We start from the raw sequence: 22,723 nt of genomic DNA on the forward strand, positions 1-22,723 counted from the left end.
ATTAGACTTTATCTCACTGTAGCAATTACTGAGATAAATCACTTAAAGGAAGAAATAACTATTTGGGCTCACAGTTTTTAGAGGTCCAGTCTACAGTGGCAGGAAAAGCATGGCAGAGAAGAGCAAGTCACATCATTGGAGGACAGAAAAGAGGAAGAGGAAACTTTATGGTTTTTTCCCCTTTTAATCCCTCCAGGATCCCAGGGATGGGATGGTGACCCCCCCACTTTCTAGGTATCTTTGTCCCCAGTTAATCCTCTGTGGATATATCCTTACACGCACCCAGAAATGTGCTTCATCAACCTCCTGTACTTCTGAGTGCAATCAACATGGCAAGACTAATCGTCATACAACCTTCCAAAATTTAAAAATGGATTTGTTGCATTGTTTTAGTGGTATGGGTCCAGTGACACCATATGTTCAACCCCCCCTGCATACTGCTACCAGGTGTCACATTAGTGACCATTAAATCCAGGAGTTATAGACACTTCACAGATGCTCTGGAGAGTAGCTGTGCCTATTGTTAGACCGGAGTGGATCACAGACAGCTCCCACAATTGTCTCTTACATGCTTGGGCATGAGGTCTAGGAATTTCAGACCAAGAGAAGGAACAACAGCCATCCACCTCAGGCCCATCAGGCAAAAGCAAGAACAAACCAGGACATCATTAGTGTGCATGACAATTGAGAAATTAAAGCCACACAGTAACTCCAAGCCAAAGACTTCAAACAGAAAAGGCCCACAGCCACTGGGGAGCCAGAGATAAGATGGCAGCTGCAGAAGAACTCGGGGTTCTCCCATTTGAGTCACAGAGCGTCAGTGCTGGGGCCCCATTTCCACTTGGGCCTGTTTTCCATTACCCTGCTCATGTCCAAGGCAATAATTGGAGCAGCGCATGTTCTTGAGCTACTCTGAAAACGTGTGTGTGCATATGTGCATATGTGTATGTGTGTATATGTGTGTACATGGGTATCTTAAGAAAAAGCCAAGCAGAGCAAGAAAGATATAATCTAGGGGTCAATGCAAGCAGAAAAAAAAAATGGCCACAATTCAATGGTTTTACAAAGCATTTTTTGGCAGCACTCAGGAGGCAGAGGCAGGTGGATCTCTGTGAGTTCAAAGCCATCCTGGTCTAAGAGCTAGTTCCAGGACAGGCTCCAAAGATACAGAGAAACCCTGTCTCAAAACAAAAACAAACAAACAAAAAAAACCATTTGTGGGGGCTAGAAAGATGGTTCTGAGGTTAAGAAAGTATGCATTCACAGAGCAGAGGCTCGATCCCAGCACTCATGTCAAGCAGCTGTTCATCAGTACCCATAACTCCAACTCAGGGCCTCTAGCAGCTCTGGCTCCACAGGCTCCTGCACTCAGGTGCACATTCCCACACACAGACACGCATAAATTAAAAACTGAAAACAAGTTTACCAAAAACTCTTTTAGTTTATGTGCACAGTTTTGTCTTCATGTATGTCTATATGTGGGCATCAGATCCCTGGAACTGGAGTTACAGACAGTTGGGAGCTGTCATGTGGGTGCTGGGAATTGAACCAAGTCCTCAGGAAGAGCAGATAGTACTCTTAACCGCTGAGCCATCTCTCCAGTCCTAAAACAACTTTTAAAAATAAAACGTTTTGTGGGCCACTGAGAGGACCCAGGAGGAAAGGTGCTTTTGGCCAAGCCTGACGACTGAAGTTTCAACCCCAAGACCAGAACAGAACTAAGGCCCACAAGCTGTCTTCTGACCTCCGTACACATGCCCACGCCCCCACTCCAACACACACACACACACACAATTAGTAAATAAATGTCATGTGAATTTTAATAAAATAAAAAAACACATGTTTGCAAGGTCCATAATGGGGATGTCTATAGCTGTACCACCTGTACCCTTCGTCCAACCTTCCTCCCTGCTTTCCCCGCTGGCCAGCGAGTACCCTAGGAGTCTATCAAGGAGCTTGGCCCGCTTCTGCCCCGTCTGCTACCAACTGCAGAAACAAAGGAGAACCTGGAGACAAACACTCTGGCTAGCTTCAGTCCCTAACTTAGCAGTGACAGAAAGCAGGACAACCTCCTGAGTACCAGAGGCTTGCCTGTCAGTGAGCAAAGCCACAGCTCTCAGGAGCAGGGATCCAAGATGCTCTTGTCAGAACCTGCTTTGTCCCTTTGAATGAGGTCACAGAGTCCTGTTAAGTAATCAGCTCTGGTTTGAAATGAGCGCTCCATTTCAGAACCTGGCTCTTGCACCTCAAACCAAAGGGAAGGAAGGACCTCCTGAAGGCGGAACACTAAGTGACTTGCCGACATCTGGAAGCTTACTTACTGCTTGTCTTAGAGTATTAACTCCAATTGGCCAATGACTAAACATCCTATTAGCCACGTAAACGAAAGTGTTCAAAAATCTCGATGAGTCTAAGTTTAAAAGAAACCAGCCAGGCAGCGGGATTCAAAGAAAAATAGTTCCCAGGTGCCACAGCTTCCATCTGTATTCTTTTTATTGAGATTACAAAGAAATTTGCTTTTAAGAACTAGGGAGATGGCCCAGTTGGTAAAACACTTGCTGAGCAAGCCTGAGGAGGACCTGAGTTCAATCCCCAGTACCCATTGTGAGGTGAGGAATTAGACACAGCAGCTCTGGGAAACCCGTGACAGAAGGTTCCCTGGAGCTCACTGACCACCAAGCATAGCTGAATTGGTAAGCTACAGGCTTGGCCTGTCTCAAAATTAGGGTGGAGAGGGGGAGGAAAACCACCTGAGGTTAATCTTTTCACCCCCCCCCCACATACACCTACACACACACACACACACATACTAATATATACATAAAACCACATACACCAAAAATGAAATCTGTCTTATTTGGGATGCTTGGTTAGTGGGACACAAGCAGATTCCTTGATCTTCTGACACAGTGATTATTACCTGTTCTGAATTTCTCTGTTCTCATCTGGTACCTCCCATGCCCCTTGGGCATGTTCACTGACAATCAGGATCCTTCAGCCAAGTTACCCAAGTACATCCTACAACCTCACCCAGCTGGATGCCAGACCCAGCAAAATAACTATTGGAGCAGCCAACTGCAGAGTGTCCTCAACTTACCACCACCTTTGTTGCAAACATGTACTTGTCCCGAAGCTGGAAGTCCCTCACTTCCTCCAGGACCACTTCCTGGTTTTCCCGGGACTGGAAGAAGTCTGTGCTGCGGAGCACTGTGGAGAACCCAAAGGGTTCGTGCCGCTCAATGTAGATAGTGTTTGGCTGGTCATAGGGGTCGATTCCCCTGGAAGGAAGAAGCAACTGTTACCATTCCCTATTTAGTCACGGGAGGCACGGACATTTCATTGTGTGGACAACTGCCCAGGACCTAAGACTCCATGGAGTCAGCTACAAATGGCGCTCTGCCTCAAGCATGCGCCTTTGCTTGTTCCTTAGTTGGGGACAGAAGCTGGGGAACTGCCACTTGTAAGGTGCTTTACTCTGCTACCGCTGTTTCCAAAGCATCCTGGGATTAGCTCCAGGCAATCTCGGGCCCTACTTTCAAAGGGCAGAAACGGCAGAAGGCAGGGTGGTTCCTGGGAAAATGAGCACTGGAAGCACCATACTAGAATCTCAGAGGTGAGTAGCATTTTCCCCAGATGCTGTAGACTAAAACACGCAGCAGTACACAGGGCACACTAGGACCCTCTGAGCAAGTGGCCTATCCCTCAGATCTCTCCCTGCCTGTCCCTGCTGATATCACTAACTCATGCCATCTGGCGCCATCCTGCCGATGTATTTCGTCTCCTGTGAGGTACCTGCTTTGCCAACCTGCTAGGTGTCCTCCAGAGAGGGTAGGCACACTTGCCCCTCTTTGCTTCTGTGGACATCTCTGTGTAGAGGTGCCCTCCGTACACACTGCAGTCCTTACATGTAAACCCTACCCTCCTTCCAGATCAAATTGAAATCACTGTCCTCCAAGAAGCTTCTCCTTTTCCTCCCGATGTTAGCCACACATATCTGCAACGCTCAGTAGCAATGCTTCTATAGGAGTTTTAACTCAAACTAAGGTATGGAAGTACAGGGGCCGGGTGAATTTGGAGTCGGTCTCGGTACACTCTAGTGGGGCCTCTTACCCACAGCATCCCATGTGTTTGTGCAATCTTCTTGGGCACGTCACACTGGCCTGGGGAGGCTGGGATGACAGAATCCCTGGCTGAAGAGACGCTCACTGCATGGGATGCATGGACTGCTTTTAGCCACTAACCCCAGCTGCCTCTTCAGGTTAAAAATCAGACTACACCGGAGAAGGTCTCAGTCTGAGCTAGTGCCCTCAAATACAGCACCACCCAGAATCCAGGAAGACCACTGATCTGCCCAAGCTTAAACACCAAGGCTGGTGAACCAGCAAATGGAAAATTAATTGGTAAGTCAAGCAAAGAACCCCACAGTAGCCAAGCAGAGATGACGCTGGCATGGAGCCGAGGGTGTCATTTATGTGGCTGTCTGTACACAGTTCTAAGGCCCTTCTGGCACTCAACATAATGAAGGTGAGGATGATTTCCAATTCCTCCCAAGAAAGAGGGTCAAGGCCATGTTCATCAAAGAAAGCAAACTGTTTTCAAAGGAACCAATGGAACTGGGGAGATGGTGCAGTCAGTAAAGTGGGTGTAGAACAAGCACGAGGACCTGAAGCTGTGGTGGCCATGTGAAAACGGGCTGTGCTGTCTCACCATCCCAGTGCTGGGAGGGTGGAGAGGACGTCTTGCCAGTGAGCCCCAAGTTCGGTGAAAGGCCCTATCCCCAAAACATAAAATAGAGACTGAGGCAGATACCCAGCATCAAGCCCTGACCTACACATACACACACACACGCATGTGAACACATATGCATGAATGTGAACATATACAGGAAGAAAACAAGAAACAGAAAAAGGAGAGTCTCATTTCAGCACTGGGAGAAGACTTGATGTCGACCCTACAATCTGGACTCTGAGCAGAGTGGTGGAGAAGCCGGCAGCCCGGCCCGGCGTGGGAGAAATCCATTCTTCCTGATCAGATGCTCGTGTGGGGGTGGCTGGTGACATGTTCTCTTCTCCACAATTAGAAGTACTGATTAAAGTACTTCCTCTAGACTAGAGGATATGTAAATGAAAAGGAGGCTGCTGGGTATTTTTAAAAGGCAGAGAGGAAGAAACCCTTCTTGACATATTTTGAGATGAGCTTACTTCTATTATCCCTTTCTCCAGCCAAAAGAGGAAGCCAAGGTCTCGAGAACGAACACCTCATACCTTTCACCCCAACCCTCTTCCGCCACCCATATTTGGACCTCTAATCCTGGGATTTGCTCCGTCTACAGGATCCTACTCCGGCATCTCCTCACCTTCCAGTTTCTCTCCAGCCCTTAGGTACTCTTGCTCTGTCTCTCATACAGAAAGTTCATCTAGTGGCTACTTCTAAGCATAGTCACCCCTGGGCCCCATCTGCCTCACCCACAGCCCCACAGGGAAGCTGCGTGGGACACCCTTGAGTGCCTCCCACCCCTTTACAGGTCTTTCCCTGTGCTGGCCTTGTCAGTCTCTAGGTCTGGACACGTACTTTCTAGCTTTTTCTGCCCTGGTCCCTGCTTCCCCTGCCTGATGCTCCCAGGTTGACAGGCATGGTGGCTCAAGATCATGCTACCCTCCGGAAGATCATCTTGTACTCACACTCTGGGGGAAATTCAGGGAGAGATCAATCTCCTAAGCAACCTGAAATCCCAATACTAGAAATCCAACCTCTCCGACACACCTGTGTGCCTACAGAAGTTACAGAACAAAGTTCTAAGCTAAAAAGCCTTGCATTAGGCAGTCCTGCTGCCTCTCCCTCTCATTATGTTGCTTGTTAAACTGACAAAAGGGCAATCTGGAGGTTAGAGGGGTGGCTCAGTGGCTAAGAATGCTGGCTGCTCTTGCAGAAAACCAGGGTCCATTTCCACAGCCTTCTGTGACTCTAGCAATCCAATGCCTTCTTTTGGCCTCTGTACACACCAGGTACACTGTGGTGCATAAATACACATGCAGGCAAAACATTCATACATACAAAATAAAGTAAACCTTAAAAATATCAATTTCTCCCCATTAGGCAACGGAAAGTTAAGACAGTATCCCGGGATGGAGACTCTCTTTACACAATAGCATGCTCACAATTCTCCTAAGACAAACACAGCCTCTGCCCAAGGAAAACCACCAAAGACCAGAAAAATTGCTTGTCATGAAAGGGAAGTCCATGTGACTTAGAAGATGTTAAGCTGTGGTGCCTCTTACTCCCTTTGCTCCTTCTTCTTCAGCATCCTTTGTTAAAGGAAGTAAGATCAACTTGAAAAAATCAATTTACACAAACAGGTAAAATAAACAATAGGCAGTGTCGATATCCTATTGGTCCACTGCATTTAATATAGACTAAAACTAAACGTAAAACTGAGAAGACAAATAATAACTGGCAAACAAGCATACACATACAACCTGTCTTATATCACACCAAAAGCGCCTAATCTCAACTATATAAAGAGTTCCCAGAAATCACAAGAAGACTAACAATAGAAATAGAGCAAGGGGTATTTAGGAGACATGTCCCATAAAAAGAGCAATTTTTTTTTGAATAAGGTTTCTCTGTATAGCCATAGCTGTCCTCAAATTTGCTAAGAAGAGCATTTTTTTTAAATGATGCTTGACTAGGAGTTCACAGTCACTGCCAAATACATAAGGAGTTCCAGGCCAGCCATCGTTAATATGAGTCCTATCTTAAAAAAAATATCTTCAGTAAAGTCATTCAAATTTATTCATAATGAGAAAATGCAAATTACAGCTAAGTGAGACAATGTGCCCTTAGCTGTAGAGAAAGACGCTATTCTATGCTACTGAGATGAAAGTAAATTTGACAATGTCCATGGAAAATTTGGCAATGCCGACCCAAGTTACAATTTCCCTGGGGACTCAGCAGTGTGCAAGACTAACAAAATCTCTTCCCTTTGATGCTTTCATCCTATTGAAGACAAACAATTAACACGACAAACAACGGTGTGCTACAAGGTAATAAAGGATTACACACAAAAAGAACAGCGCACAGCTGAGCGAACAGGAGTCGTCATTTTAAATAGAATCTTTAGAAAGCTCCCCACAGAAGAATGGCTATCACTTGAAAGACAATAGAGAGGTGCTGAAGGATGTGGAGAAAGGGGGAATCCGTGTGTGGCTCACTGTGTGAACCAAGACTGGTGAGGATCCTGGGGAAATTAAAAATAGACCTACCATATGACTGAGCTGTCTCTTTCCTGGATATAAACCCCAAAGGAAATGAAATCACTGCCTCTGAGATCTGCGCTCCCATGTTTACCATGGCACGACTCACAAGAGCAGAAACACCTCAACGTTCATTGATGGAAAAAAATTGCATAGACTGTGGTACAGAGATACAATGGAATATTAGCCAGCCTTTAAAATGGAGCTGCTGCGGGACAATGTGGAGGAGACCAGGCTATGGTAAGCCAAACAGGCCAGATACACACAAAAGTGTATGTTCTCACTTCCACTTAGAAGTTTAAAAAATCAAATGGGGGGTGGGGATAGGAGAGCAAAGCAGAGGACATGGAGGAGCTAATAGAGGATTAGACTTCATAACTGTAGCTTGTGTTTGGGATTTTTGCTAATCTACTGCAGTTGCTCTTGTACACACAAGGACAGCCGTGTGTGATGGTGCCTGTCGCTTGCTTCGCTGTGGACGCTACTTTACTATCTCCCTCCTGTACCCTATCAGAGTGTAGCATACACTCTGATAACACTCGAGTAAATAAGTAAGATCTGATGGGCCGGTCTCAGGAACTGATGAAGTAAAAGGGAAGGCAGTGAGTGCAAGCTAGGAAAGAACATTCTAGCCAGAGGAAAGAGCAAGTGCACAGGCCCTGTGGTCCATATGCCCTTCATCTGAGTAAACAATGATGCATTCAGTGGTTCAGGGAGGACTGTGGAGATGGCACAGTGGGCAAGGTGCTTGCTATACAAGATTGAGGACCTGAGTTCAGCACCCATGTAAAACATGGGAGTGGAGACTCCTGTCTGTAACACTAATGGGGAGTGGGGAGACAGGCGGATCCCAGGGACTCACATCTCAATCAGTCTAGTCATATTAATAAGCTCCAGGGTCTTTGAGAGACCCTGCCTTAAAAATACAGTGAAATTGAAGACGACAGCCAACATTAACCTCACATGCACACACACATGCACACAGATGTGCACACCTACACATCACACATGCTCAAAGGTTCAAAAGGATTGTTCTGCCTGTGTTCTTAGGATAAACTTCCAATGGACAAGAGTGATCCCAGAAAGACAGTTGAGACTCATGAGCAACGGCAGTGTCTCCAAGTAAAGCCATAGCTGAACTTTACACAAAGGTTGGTTAGGGGCTGGGGAGGTAGCTCAGTGGATAATGCACTTGCCATACAAGCATAAGGGTAGGAGTTCAAATCTCCAGCACCAAGGAAAAAAGCAGGCAGATGTGGGGACAGACAGGGTTCCCTAGTGCAAGACTGCTGGCTTAGACTAAGCCAGAACTGGTAAACCCTGGGTCCAGAGAGAGATCCTCTCCCAATAAATACGGTGGAGAATAATGAAGAAAGACCCGGATGACAACATCAAGCCTTTACATGTACATATACCCAGTCACACATGTGTACCTACCCATATATGAACATGCGCCACAAACATACATACATACATACATACACACACACACACAGGCCATTGAGGCCACAAGATATAAACACGGACAAAGTGTAGAACAGAAAATAATATGGAATCAAAACCCATAGTTCTTTGTTTTGTTTTGTCTTGTTTTGTTTTGAGACCTTGTTTTGAGACAAGGTCTCCCTAAATAACCCTGGCTGTCTTGAAACTCACTATGCAGACCAGACAAGTCAAACTCACAGAGATCCACCTGCCTCTGCCTCCTGAGTGCTGGGATCAAAGGTGTGTTCCACCATACCCAACCACAAGGTTCGTAAACTGATCCTAGACACTGAATGAGGAGGGGACAAGGACAGATACAAGACAGGAGGACCAAGAGTCAATGCAGGATTCAAGGGTCAATTTGTGGTTGGTGTCTCTCATGAAAACAAAATGACCAAAGAAGGCAAACATACTCACTCTACAACCAATCCCAAGAATCTGCCCCATGCTCACTGCAAACATGCAAACACCTGTGTTCAAGATCTCATGTTCCACTGCTCTCCCAGTACAAGGTGACAAGCAGCAGCACTTAGGTGTTCTTGATGGAAAATAGTCTACTTCACTCTCCTCAAAACTTACAGTGGCTCCCCACTTCTCTCAGATTTAGTTCAAATTCCTTCCTCAAACACTGTAGATTCTTTTGTTTGGTTTGTGTGTGTATGTGTGCGTGTGGGCATGCGTGCGCACAAACACACACATAATCATGTGCAGACCACAATGCAAGCACTGTATGGACATCAGAGGACAACTTGTGGGAATTGGTTTTCTTCCTCCATCTGTGGCTTCTGGGAACTGAACTCAGGTCAATAGGCTTGGAGGCAAGCACCCTGACCCGGTGAGTCACCTCACAGTCCCTCAGCACTGGAGATCCTTACCCAATTTCTCTGCACAAATTCTGAACAATACACAGTCCACCAAACATTCGATATTCCCCACCCAGGTACCACAATAACACACAGCTGCCGCTGGCCATGCAGCTCCAGCAGGGAAGTCTTGTCCTCTACAACTATCTACAGCATGCTAGTTCCTGTTCCCACCTGCCATGCACAGCCTGGATCAAGGGCAACCAGAAGCTGCCTGGCACTTCGTGCTCCCTCCAACATGTGTGGCATGTATACAAAATGTCTTTTCTGATTCCCTACTGTGGCGATATTTTGTTTGTGCTGTAACAATAAAACTTGCCTCAAGATCAGAGTATGGAGCTAGCCACACTAGTTAGCCATAGAGGAAACAGTGGTGACATACACCTTTAATCCCAGCACTAGGGAGCTGGAGACAGGAAGGCAGGAGGAGACAGAAGCTCAGGATTCAGTATGAAGTGTCTTAGAGATGGCGTTCAGTCTGAGGACTGAATGAGGTAAGAACTAGAGGCTGACTGCTGTTTCTCTGATCTTTCAGCTTCCACCCCCAATATCTGACTCCAGGCTTTTATTGTTAAGACCAATTAGAATTCAAGCAACACCCTACACCACATCCTTCTCTATAACTGTATCCATAGATTTTGTTCCGCTTGCATTTGGGGGGGAAAAAAAACATGAAATGGATGTACCAGAGTCTGGATTTTTATACTGAGGAAAAGCCCATTTGTGATATAATGCCCTGAATATGGAAGTGTTTTGGTCTCTAGGACATGCAAGAGCTTCAAGGTTCCCCCAGGTCCTCTACCCAACTGAAAAACACCCCCTTTCTCACCGCCAACTGGTGAGTTTGTTCCCTGTGCAATTCTGCTTCCCAGGTCAGGACAGTATATTTCTTGAACCAAGTGCTGAGAGTAAAATATCCACCCACTGTCTATTATGACTGTTTCAGTCTGTCATTGTTCCTATGGGGTCATATTCTGAATATCTGCGCCCAGCTGGAAGCTGTTGAACCTATAGAAGGTAGGGCCTGGCTGGCAGAAGGAGGTGAATAGGGCCAGGTCATTGAAAGTCATACCCTGTCCCTAGTACCCTCCTCGTTCAGTTTCCAGGTCTACTGTGATATGAACAGCCTCTCCCAACCTCTCCCACTGCCATGAGCTGGCCCGCCATCTTTTCCCAACATGACAAACTCGGACCCCCTGACACAGCGAGCTAACATAATCCTCCCTTAGCTTGGTCCTGTCAAGTATTTTGGTCCCACTCATGCCAAAGTAACCAAATCCAGGCTGAAGGAGATAGGAGACAGGAGACTTCCTTTGGACACCAGGATTTGCCACGTGGCTCAACTTACCAAGAAAAGGACTTCACATGCTCCTGAATCATGACCCAGGTCTGGCCAAAATCATCTGACTTCCATAGCTGCAGAGACCAAAATAACAAGAAGTAGTCATGACATGAGAAGAGATGTGTGTGCCACCATATGCTGAAAACAACAACCGAAACACTGTGCAGACAGGCAGACCACAGCAAACAGAAAGAGGAAGAAGGACAGATCTGTTCTCTAGAGCAGCTAGAAGGGTGATCTGTTATCCACTTGGGGGCTATCTCCCAACCTGAGTGAGGTGTCAGGAGAGAGAATCTGCCTAGCCTGTACAAAGCCCAGGGTGCCTTCCCTAACACTGCAAAACACAAAGCAAAACTGGGGACGTGATGCAGTACATCCACACAGCAGCGTATGAGCCCCTTGCAAAAGGAATGCGAACCTGGCACACACTGATGCCCAGGACACTGGAAACACTGTTCTCACTGAAAACAGACAAAGTGTGTGATTCTACTTACATGAGGGACCTGGGGGAGGCAAGATCAGAGACTGAAAACACAATGGTGGCCAGGAGAGTTTGGGGGAGGGAGAAATAGAGTGTGGGTTGAACATAGACAAGGTTTCCATTCTACAAGAGGGGAAGAAAGTTCTGGAGCTGGATAGAGGTGATATTGCAGAACACAAATGTAACTGATATCAATCAACTAAACACACACACAAAAAAACTACAATGGTAAAATTTTCTTTAAAAAGGAAAGTACACTAAAAAGAGACTAAAAATACAATATCTGTAGACTAAGGGAATGGGTTGGTGGTGGCAGAATACTCATCTGTCATGTAAGAAGCCCTGGGTCTGATACCCAGCACTGAATAAATAAATACGTATTGGTCACTGCAGCTGACTGCAGAGACATTGCCCAGAGCAAAGGGACCAACTGAATGCTTGACCACAGGGATCAACTGAATGCATAAACTTGGTGGCTGAGTATTTGGCCAGCTCGTTACCAAAGCCCCACAACCTGTGGACACCAGAGTCTTCCACAGGCCCAAGCAGAAAAGACTGAGAAGCCTGAGTCCAAAACTAACAGCAGTCCCCTCTCCTGTTAAACTGACCCTGCCCCTAAGCTTAGGTTACTCCCTAAGGCTGGCAAAGGGAAACAGATCTCTGTTTTGGTTAAACAACTATAGAGCAAATGAATTGGTTCAAGGCCCTTTGAGCAAAAGCATTCAAGTCTCCTTAGTCAGGAGGTAGAGGGGTTTACGCCCTACCAGTATTCACTACTTGACACATTTGAGCGTTGAGGCAGAACTCCTCCACAGGCTCTCCCTCGCTTCTTAGTTTCCTTCAGACTTGATTCAAAATAGGAAATACACGCCATTCGCTTTATAACTCAGAGGCATGCACAAACACAAAGGAAGAATAGCAAAGCTGAAGATCACGTCAAACAAATGCCAGTGCACTGTGCTTAAGGTGTGGCAGGGTGAAGCTGAGGGGTAGCATTCCCGCCTAGCAGGCGCAAGGGTCTGCGTTCAATCCCAGTTTGGCAAAAGTCAAACAAAACAAATATAGGAGACGACAGAGAAGTCAAATAGAAGCACGCCAGGAAGTCACAGGAGAGTTCACACTCCAGACTTCTCCGGTGGCTCTCTCTAGTCACATTTCTGGGCCTCAACTTACCCCACAGGCTTTCAAAAATGCATGAACACCAAGAAAGGCCTAGTGTTGAAGTCACAGGACCTGCCAAGCGTTGGGTGCTAACTGATGGCAGGGACACCGGGAGAGGGTGCCAAGGGGAGTATACATTTCCTCAGCTGCGCTAAGTGAAATAGTAGCTACAAAGGTTAAGCCTGAGGGAAGAGGAGGACGAGGGAGGAGGCAAGGTCACGAAAAGGACACACAATCCATCCAAGCAGAGCAGAAAATTCCAGAACACACACACACGCACTTACGTCTGTGCTCCAGAGGTCTCTTACCTGCTTGTTGGGGTGAGATCTGTCAAAGCCCAAGAGGAGGTTGGAGGCTTTGCTGTGGAGGAGGAGGTCAGCAGCCCGGAATGGGATGGAGAAGCCATGGATAGTGCTGCAGAAGTCAAAGGTGATCCACAGGTACTGGGCATAAGCATCTACAAAGATGTACTGCAAGAGAGAACAGGCAAGGTCAGAGCACAGTCTGGCCAGAGCCACCCCACAGGACCCTAAACCTTGTGCAAGTACCCCCGTGTTGAGGGACATAGCACAAACGGGGTCTCATCCTCTTTCTCTACATCTCCAGGCCACCAAAAGATGCTGGATATATCAAACTAGGTTCAGTTAAGACGGATGCATGGCTGGGAGATAGCTCAGCTGAAAGGTTCTTCCTTTGCATACATTAGAATCTATCTTTAAAAAAAAAGGGGGGGGCGTGCCTGAGGACCAATACCAGAGGTTGTTCTCCAGTCCTCATAAGACACACATACACATACACACACAAAGAAAGGAGAGAATAGACAGGCCCAGTGAGGTCACGAGGGGAGCTTGTTTAGCCAGGTCCTAAGGCTAGCCAACTTTTCTGGTGTTTTTATTTCTTCCTATTGACTTGGCCATTCTTGGTCACTGGCAGGCCATTCAGACACAGTCAGAAGGTGGCTATTGGCAGCCAGGACAGAGATAGCCTGTCCTTCAGATTGCCTGGACCCTGATGGGGGTGCCATCACTCCACCCATCCTCCAGGCAGCCACAGGTCACCCTTTTCCTGGAAATCATTAAAATCTCTCCATTTATGATAAGCAGCCCATCCTTGCTATAATGCCAGGTGACTCCATAGCCCTGGGGAACCAACTGTGCTGCCAGGCACACTCTTGAGACCCGGCTGAAGCGACTATGGGAAGCAGGGGCCATGCCTCGTTTCACTTCTTAATAGGTCACTGACTTTAAACAAGATCTACTGGGCCAGCAGCAGCTGCTGCCTCAAGAATCCTGGGGACCCAACAAAGGTAGTTCAGTTTAACATGTGAATCCTGCAGACTCCGTCAGTCATAAGCTAGGAGTGCTGCAGCAAGAATCCTCCTCTGGGCGGCAGCAGCCTTGTGTGAGAGGTGGGCATGCCCAGAGGAAGACACAGATGAAGGTTAAATGGCCAGTGACACGGGCAGAGCACTGGGAGAACCTGTCTGGACCACGGTATCAGAGCTGACGCCATATGGAGGGGGTCACTGTAGGGTGTCTGCATTGGTTTGCTTTCTGTCGCTGTGCTAAAAGCCCAACCAAATCCAACCTAGGGACAGTGGGGGATCTATTTGGCTTTCTCACCCCAATCATGCCCATCATTGAGGGAAGTCAGGGTCGAAACTCACGTAGGATCAGAGGCAGAAACTACGGAATCTGGTTTGCTCCCATGGCTTGTTCAATTGGTTTTCTTATACAAGCCAGGACCACCTGCCTAGGAGTGGCACCGCCCACAGAGGGCTGGGCCCACCCACAAGCCCCACCCACATTAATTTATTAAGCATGAAAATGCACCCACAAATTTGACTACAGACCAGTCTGATTGAGTCTCCCTCTTTCCAGATAGCTCTAGCTTATGTCAAGTTGACAAAAACTAACTAACATGGCAGGCATAATGTCCACAAGGAAAGAACATTCCACACCTGGGATAATGTAACTTTGGGCAGGTTTAATGACAGGCTCAGAGGCCTAAGAAAAGAACGAGTCTAGGAAACTCAAATGAGACGGGAACAGAGTGGGGTGGGATGGGGGAAGCAGCCATGCTCCCAGAAGAGCAAGAGTGACCCCGAGAACCAGGGAGTGAATCAAAACTAGAGCAATGGGGACCCAGCACCAGCCACAATCAGCCCTTCACATTCTAGAAGACAGCCAATTCAACGGCATTCCTCTACATGACAGACGAGCTTCCTGCTCCAAACCCTTCTCAGTAGCCTACACAGGAGCCACTACCCTGCACTGGCTCCCACCTGGCTCTCAGTGGTCCCTCCTGCCTTCTCCTTGCAAGTCTCGCCTGTGCTGTTTCTCTTGTACTTCCTCCCCCAGCATCTAATGTAAATCTCACACTCTGCAGAAGCCTAATTAAACCCAAGAAAAAGGTAGTAAATGTTTTGAGAGCAAGAACTACTCCAAGCAAACTCGGTGCAATAAAAACAATTACGATCCTAGCAAGAGCATCATAATTCCTGCCATGGATGTCTTCCTTAGAAACAGCCTGCCCTCCTTCTCTCAACCCATCTTGGCTCCTCAGAAAGGTGGCACTTTCAATTAGCAAGGACTGTTCCAGAAACCTGTTTCATGCCTTCCTCCAGGATCACATTTAATCTAAAATACCACCTAACTAGCCATTTTTATGATAAGGCCGAACGGCTTTTCGGTTTGTTTGTTTCTGGTTGGCTTGGTTTGGCTGTTTTTTAAGAGCACTTGCTCCATACCAGGCAGAAAACTAGAAGTTTCCCAGGCTGTGTCTTGCTCAGGCTGTTTCTCATTCACAGTGACTCAGTGTTTTGGGTCACTTTTCACACTCCCTTTTAAGAACGAGGACACTGAAGCTCACAGCAGCTTGTTCCCCCAGATGACGCGGGAGCAGAGTCATACCCAGCTGGTGCAGAGCCCGATTCCTAACAGTCCATCAATCCTTTTTGCTCTCCGAACCAAAGACAGCACTTCCTGATCTGAGAGCATTTCATGGTGCAATTTAACTCACGTATGTGCCTCCTCTCCTCAGATGCTCCTAAGCTGTTCCCTGAAAACCCGTTTTCCTTCACCTTTTGCAACATCCCTCTGAAGCCTCCCTGCTCCTCCCATGACAATCTTGGACTTTGATTCTGTGTGGATTTTTCATCTTACACACACACACACACACACACACCACCACCACCACCACCACCACCACCTTGGAAGCTTAGTCTTATGCCCTTTCCTAATGCAGTATTTCTTCCATACAGCCTCCAGAATGAATACTGAATGCTTGCTACAGTTTGGATGTGGTTTGTCCCATTAAGGTTTACAAATTACAAGTTTGACCTTCAGTGATGTTAAGTGATGAATGAGACTGAGGGAATCACTCAGCCAGCAAAGTACTTGTGCAAGCATGAGGAGCCGAGTTCCGATCCCGAGGGGTCACATAAAAAGCGAGGTGCCGTGGTTCCTCCCTCTAATCCCATCACTGGATACTGATGAGGTTTCATTTTCCACTTTTTTCTCTATTCTTTCTCCTCTGATACATTGCACATATTGAAAGGAGTCACATTTCCAAAAGATGTTCCTGCCCACGGCTCCCTAACTCAAAGCTCCTCGCAGGGCTCCCCACAAGTCCAAGGTGAAAGTCAACCTCCTCCACCTCCAGATGGTAGTCAGGGTGGCAATGCAGAGCATCCATCCTGCCCAGATGCCATCAGCCAGTTCCCTGGAGTCTCTCCCTGCCCATGCCTTCCTCCTGCTTGCAGGCTCGTACCAACTCCACTCGCCCTACTGGCAACAAATACCCAGTCCTTGAAGCCCCATTCCTAGCCCTCAGTGCTCCCTAAGGACCTCACTACCTCACTTACCCCCTGTTCCATTTAGAGATGGCATCACTCTTCACCCAGCATCTCATACACTTTGGTGATATGTCACATGTCACAGATATATGTCACATGTCATACACATATGTCACCTGTCACACACATGGCAGGAAAGAACCAAATGCCTGGTTGCTGTGGCACCTGGTGGCCAACCCCACAGATGGTCTACCAGACCTGACCGGCTAGCTGCTTCCCGAAGTGAGGTCTCAGGAGCATCTCTGACTACTAGAACTTCAGCAGCCTCTTTGTAAATACTTCATATCCCAGGGTGCTTCTGGGATGATAAAGTTTTTTGCCGACTTGTCACAAGCCAGAGTCGTCAGAGAAGAGGGAGCCTCAGTTGAGAAAATGTTGCCCTCCATAAGATGTGGGCATCCTGTAGGTCATTTTTGTAATTGATGACTGACGGGAGAGGGCTCAGCCCATGGTGGGTGGCTACACTCATGGGATGCTGGTCCTGGTTCTATAAGAAAGCCAGGCTAAGCAAGCCTTGGAAAGCAAGTCAGTAAGCAACTCCTCTCCATGGCCTCTGCATCAGCTCCTACCTCCAGGTCCCTGCCTTGAGTTCCTGTCCTGACTGCTGTTGATGATGAACTGTCTGTCACATGGGACTGGGAGGGAAAGAAAGCCTTTCATCCATAGTAGCTCCGGATCGTGTTGTTCCATCACAGCAACAGAAACCCTAAGCCAGCAAGTTACAGAATTTATCTACACAATGGACTTTCTCCAGTTTTGATGCAGGAACCCGGGTATGACGGATGACGAGTTGGAAGCAGAGAAGGCAAGCAGGAGAAGAAGGAAACAAACTGTTTACTATTCCCCTAGCTCCATGCACAGCCTGGAAAAGGACAGGATCCATCCGCACTCCTGCTAAGATTAGGCGTAAAACCCAACTGTGCTCCAGTGGCCCAGCGATGAGTCTGCTCCCAGTCCCAGGACTGTACTCTTGACAGCAAGGCACCTAGCCTTGTATGGCTTTTCTCAGGAAGTGGTAAGGCTGGTGGGGCAATATTTGCCTTCCAGAGAACAAAGGTAAAAGTAAGAGGCACCACCAACACAATCGGTGTCATCACTTCCTTCCGGGGACATCTGGAGAGGGTGACGGCCTTACATGGGGAAGTAGACATGCTACAGTAAAGCCTCACTCTCTCCTTATTATGAACCTCACCTCCAACTGTCATTATGTTCTCCAAAAAGGCAGTTGCTTTCTTTCCTGGGTCCACAGCCTTGCCAGCTCCAGAGCATGCATGGCCAGCTCACCATGAGAAACCTAAGATGCATGCCATGCGCCTGAACTATAACACACCGCCCCACCCCTCCGTGCAATGCCTAAGTCTCTTTATTGTGATCAGTCAAGTATCCCTACTTCCTTCTTGTCCCAACATAGCAGGTGCTCTCCACCTTCTGTAGACCAAGTGCCACAAAACTCAGGTCCTCTGCCTGCTCTAACTGTGTTCATGGGAGCCCGATGCAGCCTTCCTGTCTTCAGCCTTGTGATCCACGCAGGTCTACATAACCAGAAAAGGGTAGGAAGGCACAACTTGCCCACATCTGGGCCCTGAGCTGGAAAGGGAACACTGACACTATAAAAGGAGAGTCCAGGGCAAGGAGGGAGGCTTTGACGCCAAGTCTTCAGCCAGCGTCAACTCTGAGATGGGGTGGAAATCTAGTGGCGACAATCATAATAGGGTAAACACACCCTGGTAACACAAGCAATTCTAAGCATAGTTTGTTTCTTGAGGAGCAAGGAACACAGAGAACTATCCAGAAGAACAGGCCAATCCTAGTTGGAGCATCTTACCCCTTACAATCTAGGTGGCCACTCTCCACCTCTAGGGGCCATCCTGGCTGGCCATAAGGTAGCTTCAGGAGGGGAGTGCTAAGGCCAGTGGAGACTAGGTCCAGTTCCTCCTATTTCTCCTTGTTCTCCCCTTGGGAAGTGTACACATAGGTCATCAGATAGGGCTGATTATTTACTCAGCAGGTACCAGCAGCGACTATGCTAGTCTTTGCCTTTTTTTTAAAGGTCTGCACCAGCCAGTAAACAGCCACTGCCTGGAAACATTCCAAGTGTTTCCTCCTAAAGTACCAGAGGTCACGCCCTTATGGAGGAGAGGAGGGAAAGTGGAAGGAGGGAGTTTGGGAGGAAGAATGACAGGACCCCTTCTCCACAAATCCAGCAACTAAAAAGACCCTGGCATTGGTCAGGGTAACCGCATGGGTTGCTAAATCTTTTTAATGCAGCCCCTGCTAGGAGACCCAAGGCCACCTGAGAGACAAACACCAAGGCCTTGGAAAGATCCGGTCTTGGCTCAGTGGGCAATTTCTGCACAAACAGAATGCAGCAGCTGCCCTCACCTCAGGGAACTCTTACTACAGCTGAGGCAGCTCTCTACCTAAGCAGTTCCCACCCCTGGAAACACAGGTCCAGTATAACTCCCAGAGCAAAGAGCTACCAAATAGCAGGAAAGCCTAGCAGGTTGTCAGGTTCCCTTCCTGCTCCACCAGCTCCATCTGCCTATAGCCCAGGGGTAAGGTCAACACTTATTCCAAACACAGCTGCCTGGGGGTACTGATCAAAGAAGCAAGGCAGCTAATTGAGGAGACAGCAGAGACACAGCCACACCTGCTTCTTGGAGTTTCTTTTCTATAGCCATATAGGTTCAGAAAAGAGGGAAAGAGAAATGCATGCACATGAGCACACACATACACACACATGAACACACACACAGAGGCAGGCACATGGTGATGATGCCAACAAAAGCAATGGTTCAGCAGCCAATCATGGAGGCCCAGGATTAGCATGGTGAACCTGAAAAACGTTCCAGCCACCAGTGAGTCTGATAATGTATTGGTTGGCAGATTTTCTGTGGTTGAACCTGACCTTGTTTGTCCAAAAATCCTGCCTGACCAGTATTTGGTCTGATTATGCAAAGATCCACCTTGAGAACTGCATTCTCTCACCAATCCCCAGGTAAGACAGGAAACAGTAGCTGGTGACCCGTGTGTGCTCCAAGGATGGCAAAGGGCTCCAAGGCCCAGCCCCCTTCAGTACAGCCATCCTCCCAGAAGGCAGTGTTCCTGAAGACAGTCTCCTTACCCGCTTGTTATCGGCAGGGCTGTGGTAGAACTGAGAGATCACTGCTTCGCTGCTGTTTCCCACACCAAAGTTCAGCTTCCCTGAAATCCTATTGAATGATTTTCCGTAGTCATAAGACACATATACCTGGAACACACAGAAAGGGAAAAAGAAAAAAGGAGTCAGTGAGATGCTCAACAGAAGGACCTCTAATTGCTCTCCACATCCCAGCTTCCCACTCCAGACACCGAGAGAGCACGATTCCCTAGGAGCCCATGATAGTGTGAACTTCTGATTCAATCACATGACCCACAAAGGGGATGCAGGGGACTTCTGTAACTGTCCTCAAAGTTGGGGTGGGCTGGGAAGGTAGAAAATATGAGACCCTGCAGCTACCCCTGCACCTGGAGCACAAAGTCCTCTCACTCCAGAGGTGAGCCGGAGCCCCGGGAGCAGCCGGCCAACGCGAGAATAAAAAACTCTCCCTTCCTGCTGGCTACAGTTGAAGCGCAGACCAGACAGAATGCACTCTGAGAGGGAAAGGGCTCAAACCTTGTTTTTTTGCATCTGCTGAAATGTCCCCAAAAGGTAATCAGGATAATTGAATTCTTCATCCCTTGACCAGAAAGATGCCATTCTATATCCGAAGAGAGAGACCCATCAAAGGCTCCCAGTGAGATGAAAAGGAGAAGTTGCCGAGTGATAAAATGTGCACAGAGGTTAGATACCAGCAGGCTGGGGGGGCGGGGGGCTCATTGGTACAGTGCTTGTCTAGTATACGCTAGGTCCTAGTTCTAACCCTAGCACAAGCATATACACATACACACTTAGAGACACACGATCAGTACCAAAACCCACCCCTGCACTGGTGTTTTGTGACTCTACTGCATGGGAAACCACAGGAGCAGCAGCAAGATCCTGGACACTGCCAACAGACTTGCTTCTCCACTGCCTCCTGGCTCCTGGTGATACAGTAACCACAGAGACACAACCTAAGAATAGTTGTCATCTACCCATGATGCACAGAGCCAATGCTGATCCCATCACAGGAATGAGCTCTCAGGTCACTCCACAGCAACCCTCCCTGGAGAGTCATTGCAGAGAAGACCATGGGGCTCACTAGATTTCAGACTAGTCAAGGTCACAACCTAGAAGTCATCAAGGCAAGGAGCTGAAGAGATGACACAGTGGTTCAAGAGCACTTGGCTGCTCTTCCAAAAGAACAGAGTTCAGTTCCCAGCATCCACACATGAAGCTCACAACCAAACACTTATAACTCCAGCACCAGGGGTCTGATACCCTCTTCTGGCCTCCACAAGTACCTGCACATGCATGAGCATACACATGAATAAATAATAAAAGTAAATCTAAAAGAAAAATACAAAACAACAAACAAACAAAAAACCCAGGGAGAAGGTCCCTGACCCAGGCTACCTGCCTTCAAGCTAGTGATCTCAACACCACCAGGTCATGAAGCATAAAATGGATGCTGTGGGGGTATTTTCAACCTAGATTTTACTATCTGTGAGATATGGAGTATTAATATAAACAAAGAAATGAAAAACAAACCTGTTAGGTGATGATTGCATTCTTAATTTTTCAATTATTTATGGGAGAGATAACTGAGGAAAGCAGGAAAGAAAACAGCAGGTAATTTCCAAGGAGAAACTGGCTAGACCCAACCCAGAGTTGAGTTCATCCCAACTTTTGAGTTGTCATCTCTGCCCTTTTGATTCAACTGCAAATAAGCAGTTGGGGGTTTCACAGGAGCCAAGTCGGGCACTGAGCACCAGACACATGGAAACTAACAAAAGACATGGTCATCAGACAAGGACGGGCCTGTGAATGTGTGATCGCTTGTTTGTTAATGAGGCCATGAACAAACTATAAAGGACAGGAGGCTGCACACGGGGAACCGAGACCGAGGGGGCCATTATCATTTAACACACGTCAAGGTTAAGGGAGGCAGGGTGTCTCTGCCTCTAACTGGGTCATCTCAGAAAGAACAGTGCGGCCACAGAGGCAGCTGTGCCCAGCTAGCAGGTTGAGAGTTTACAGACAACCTGAGTGGGTAAAAGAGCAAGAAGAACTTCCTTGCATTCTGTTTGCCAAGAATAGACACGGTTTCCCAGGAAAGTTTGAGAACTGTACAGCGCAAACTAATGGCTTCTTAAATAGGAAACCAAGCAAGGCTCCTTCCAACTCCAATATCCTGTGATGTGATAATCCCCTGTGAGAGGCACAAATGGGATCCTATATTTACATCGAAGTGGTATTTTTTCAGTATGTGCTATTCCCTCCTACACACTGGTCCTCTTCCTCCTTATAACTCTGGTAAGGAATCTTAGCTTCGGGGTACCTAGAGTTTACCAGTTAGTCAACAGACATCTGTAATGAATAAATGTGATTATAAACAAAAGAGTAGGTAAATGAATGCGCTGGATCAATGAACAAAGAGAGTGAAATGAATTAATTGGTGAGTCACAGAGAAGACAGATCTCAGTAGCGACACTGGATTGGTTCCAGAGTCCCCATGGAGACTAAAATCCAGTGACATACAAGAGAAAAAAATAGCACAGAACCTACATGCATTCTCCCATATACTTTATCTCTAAATTGCTTATGACAATTAAGACAACATATATCTTATAATATATGAATGAATACTTGTTTGTACTGCATTGTTTTAACAATGACAAGGGAGGAAAAAATGTCTATTCACGTTCAGAATGGATACAACCTCCTGCCCTCACGTTTTCAGTTCACAATTGGTAGAATCATGGATGCCGCGCTCGCAGACACAGGACCTGCTGTAACTTTTGAGAGAACAAAAGCTAAGTGCCACAGCAAGAAATGACTAGTCCAGGGTCACACTGGTAGTAAGTGCCCAGGCTTTGCCAGTCTCTTGAGATTCCAAGCCTGCTTGTTTTTTTTTTTTTTAGCTCTGCAAGTAACCCTCTTAGAGATGGTTCCTTTCTCCATACATAATGTCAAGAGTTTGAACCAGCATGGAGAAAGGTCCTAGGCAGGCAGAATACCCAGACTTCCTGAGATTCTCAATAATAGGGCTACCACAGTGCAGGTGGCAGTAAAGCCTCTTCCTCGTGACACCTGCAAACAAGCCCAACCATCTCATGGGTCTTAGACTTAATAGAGGTTAAGAGGGAGCTGACAGGAAC

At 47.3% G+C, this 22,723-nt stretch overlaps 1 protein-coding gene across 1 annotated transcript in view; it reads right to left on the reverse strand.

Moving 5' to 3' along the window:
- Sorl1 (sortilin related receptor 1) overlaps positions 1 to 22,723 on the reverse strand; it is a 161,657-nt gene that overhangs the window by 115,648 nt on the left and 23,286 nt on the right. Inside the window, exons 3-6 of the mRNA XM_057768142.1 lie at positions 19,566 to 19,691; positions 12,894 to 13,055; positions 10,950 to 11,017; positions 3,098 to 3,278 (exon numbers count right to left, since the gene is read on the reverse strand). Of these exons, the coding sequence (XP_057624125.1) occupies positions 3,098 to 3,278; positions 10,950 to 11,017; positions 12,894 to 13,055; positions 19,566 to 19,691 (537 nt within the window). The remainder of the gene's footprint in view (positions 1 to 3,097; positions 3,279 to 10,949; positions 11,018 to 12,893; positions 13,056 to 19,565; positions 19,692 to 22,723) is intronic.

Source organism: Chionomys nivalis, chromosome 4, assembly GCF_950005125.1.
Source record: "Chionomys nivalis chromosome 4, mChiNiv1.1, whole genome shotgun sequence".
In the NCBI taxonomy this organism is placed as follows: domain Eukaryota; kingdom Metazoa; phylum Chordata; class Mammalia; order Rodentia; family Cricetidae; genus Chionomys; species Chionomys nivalis.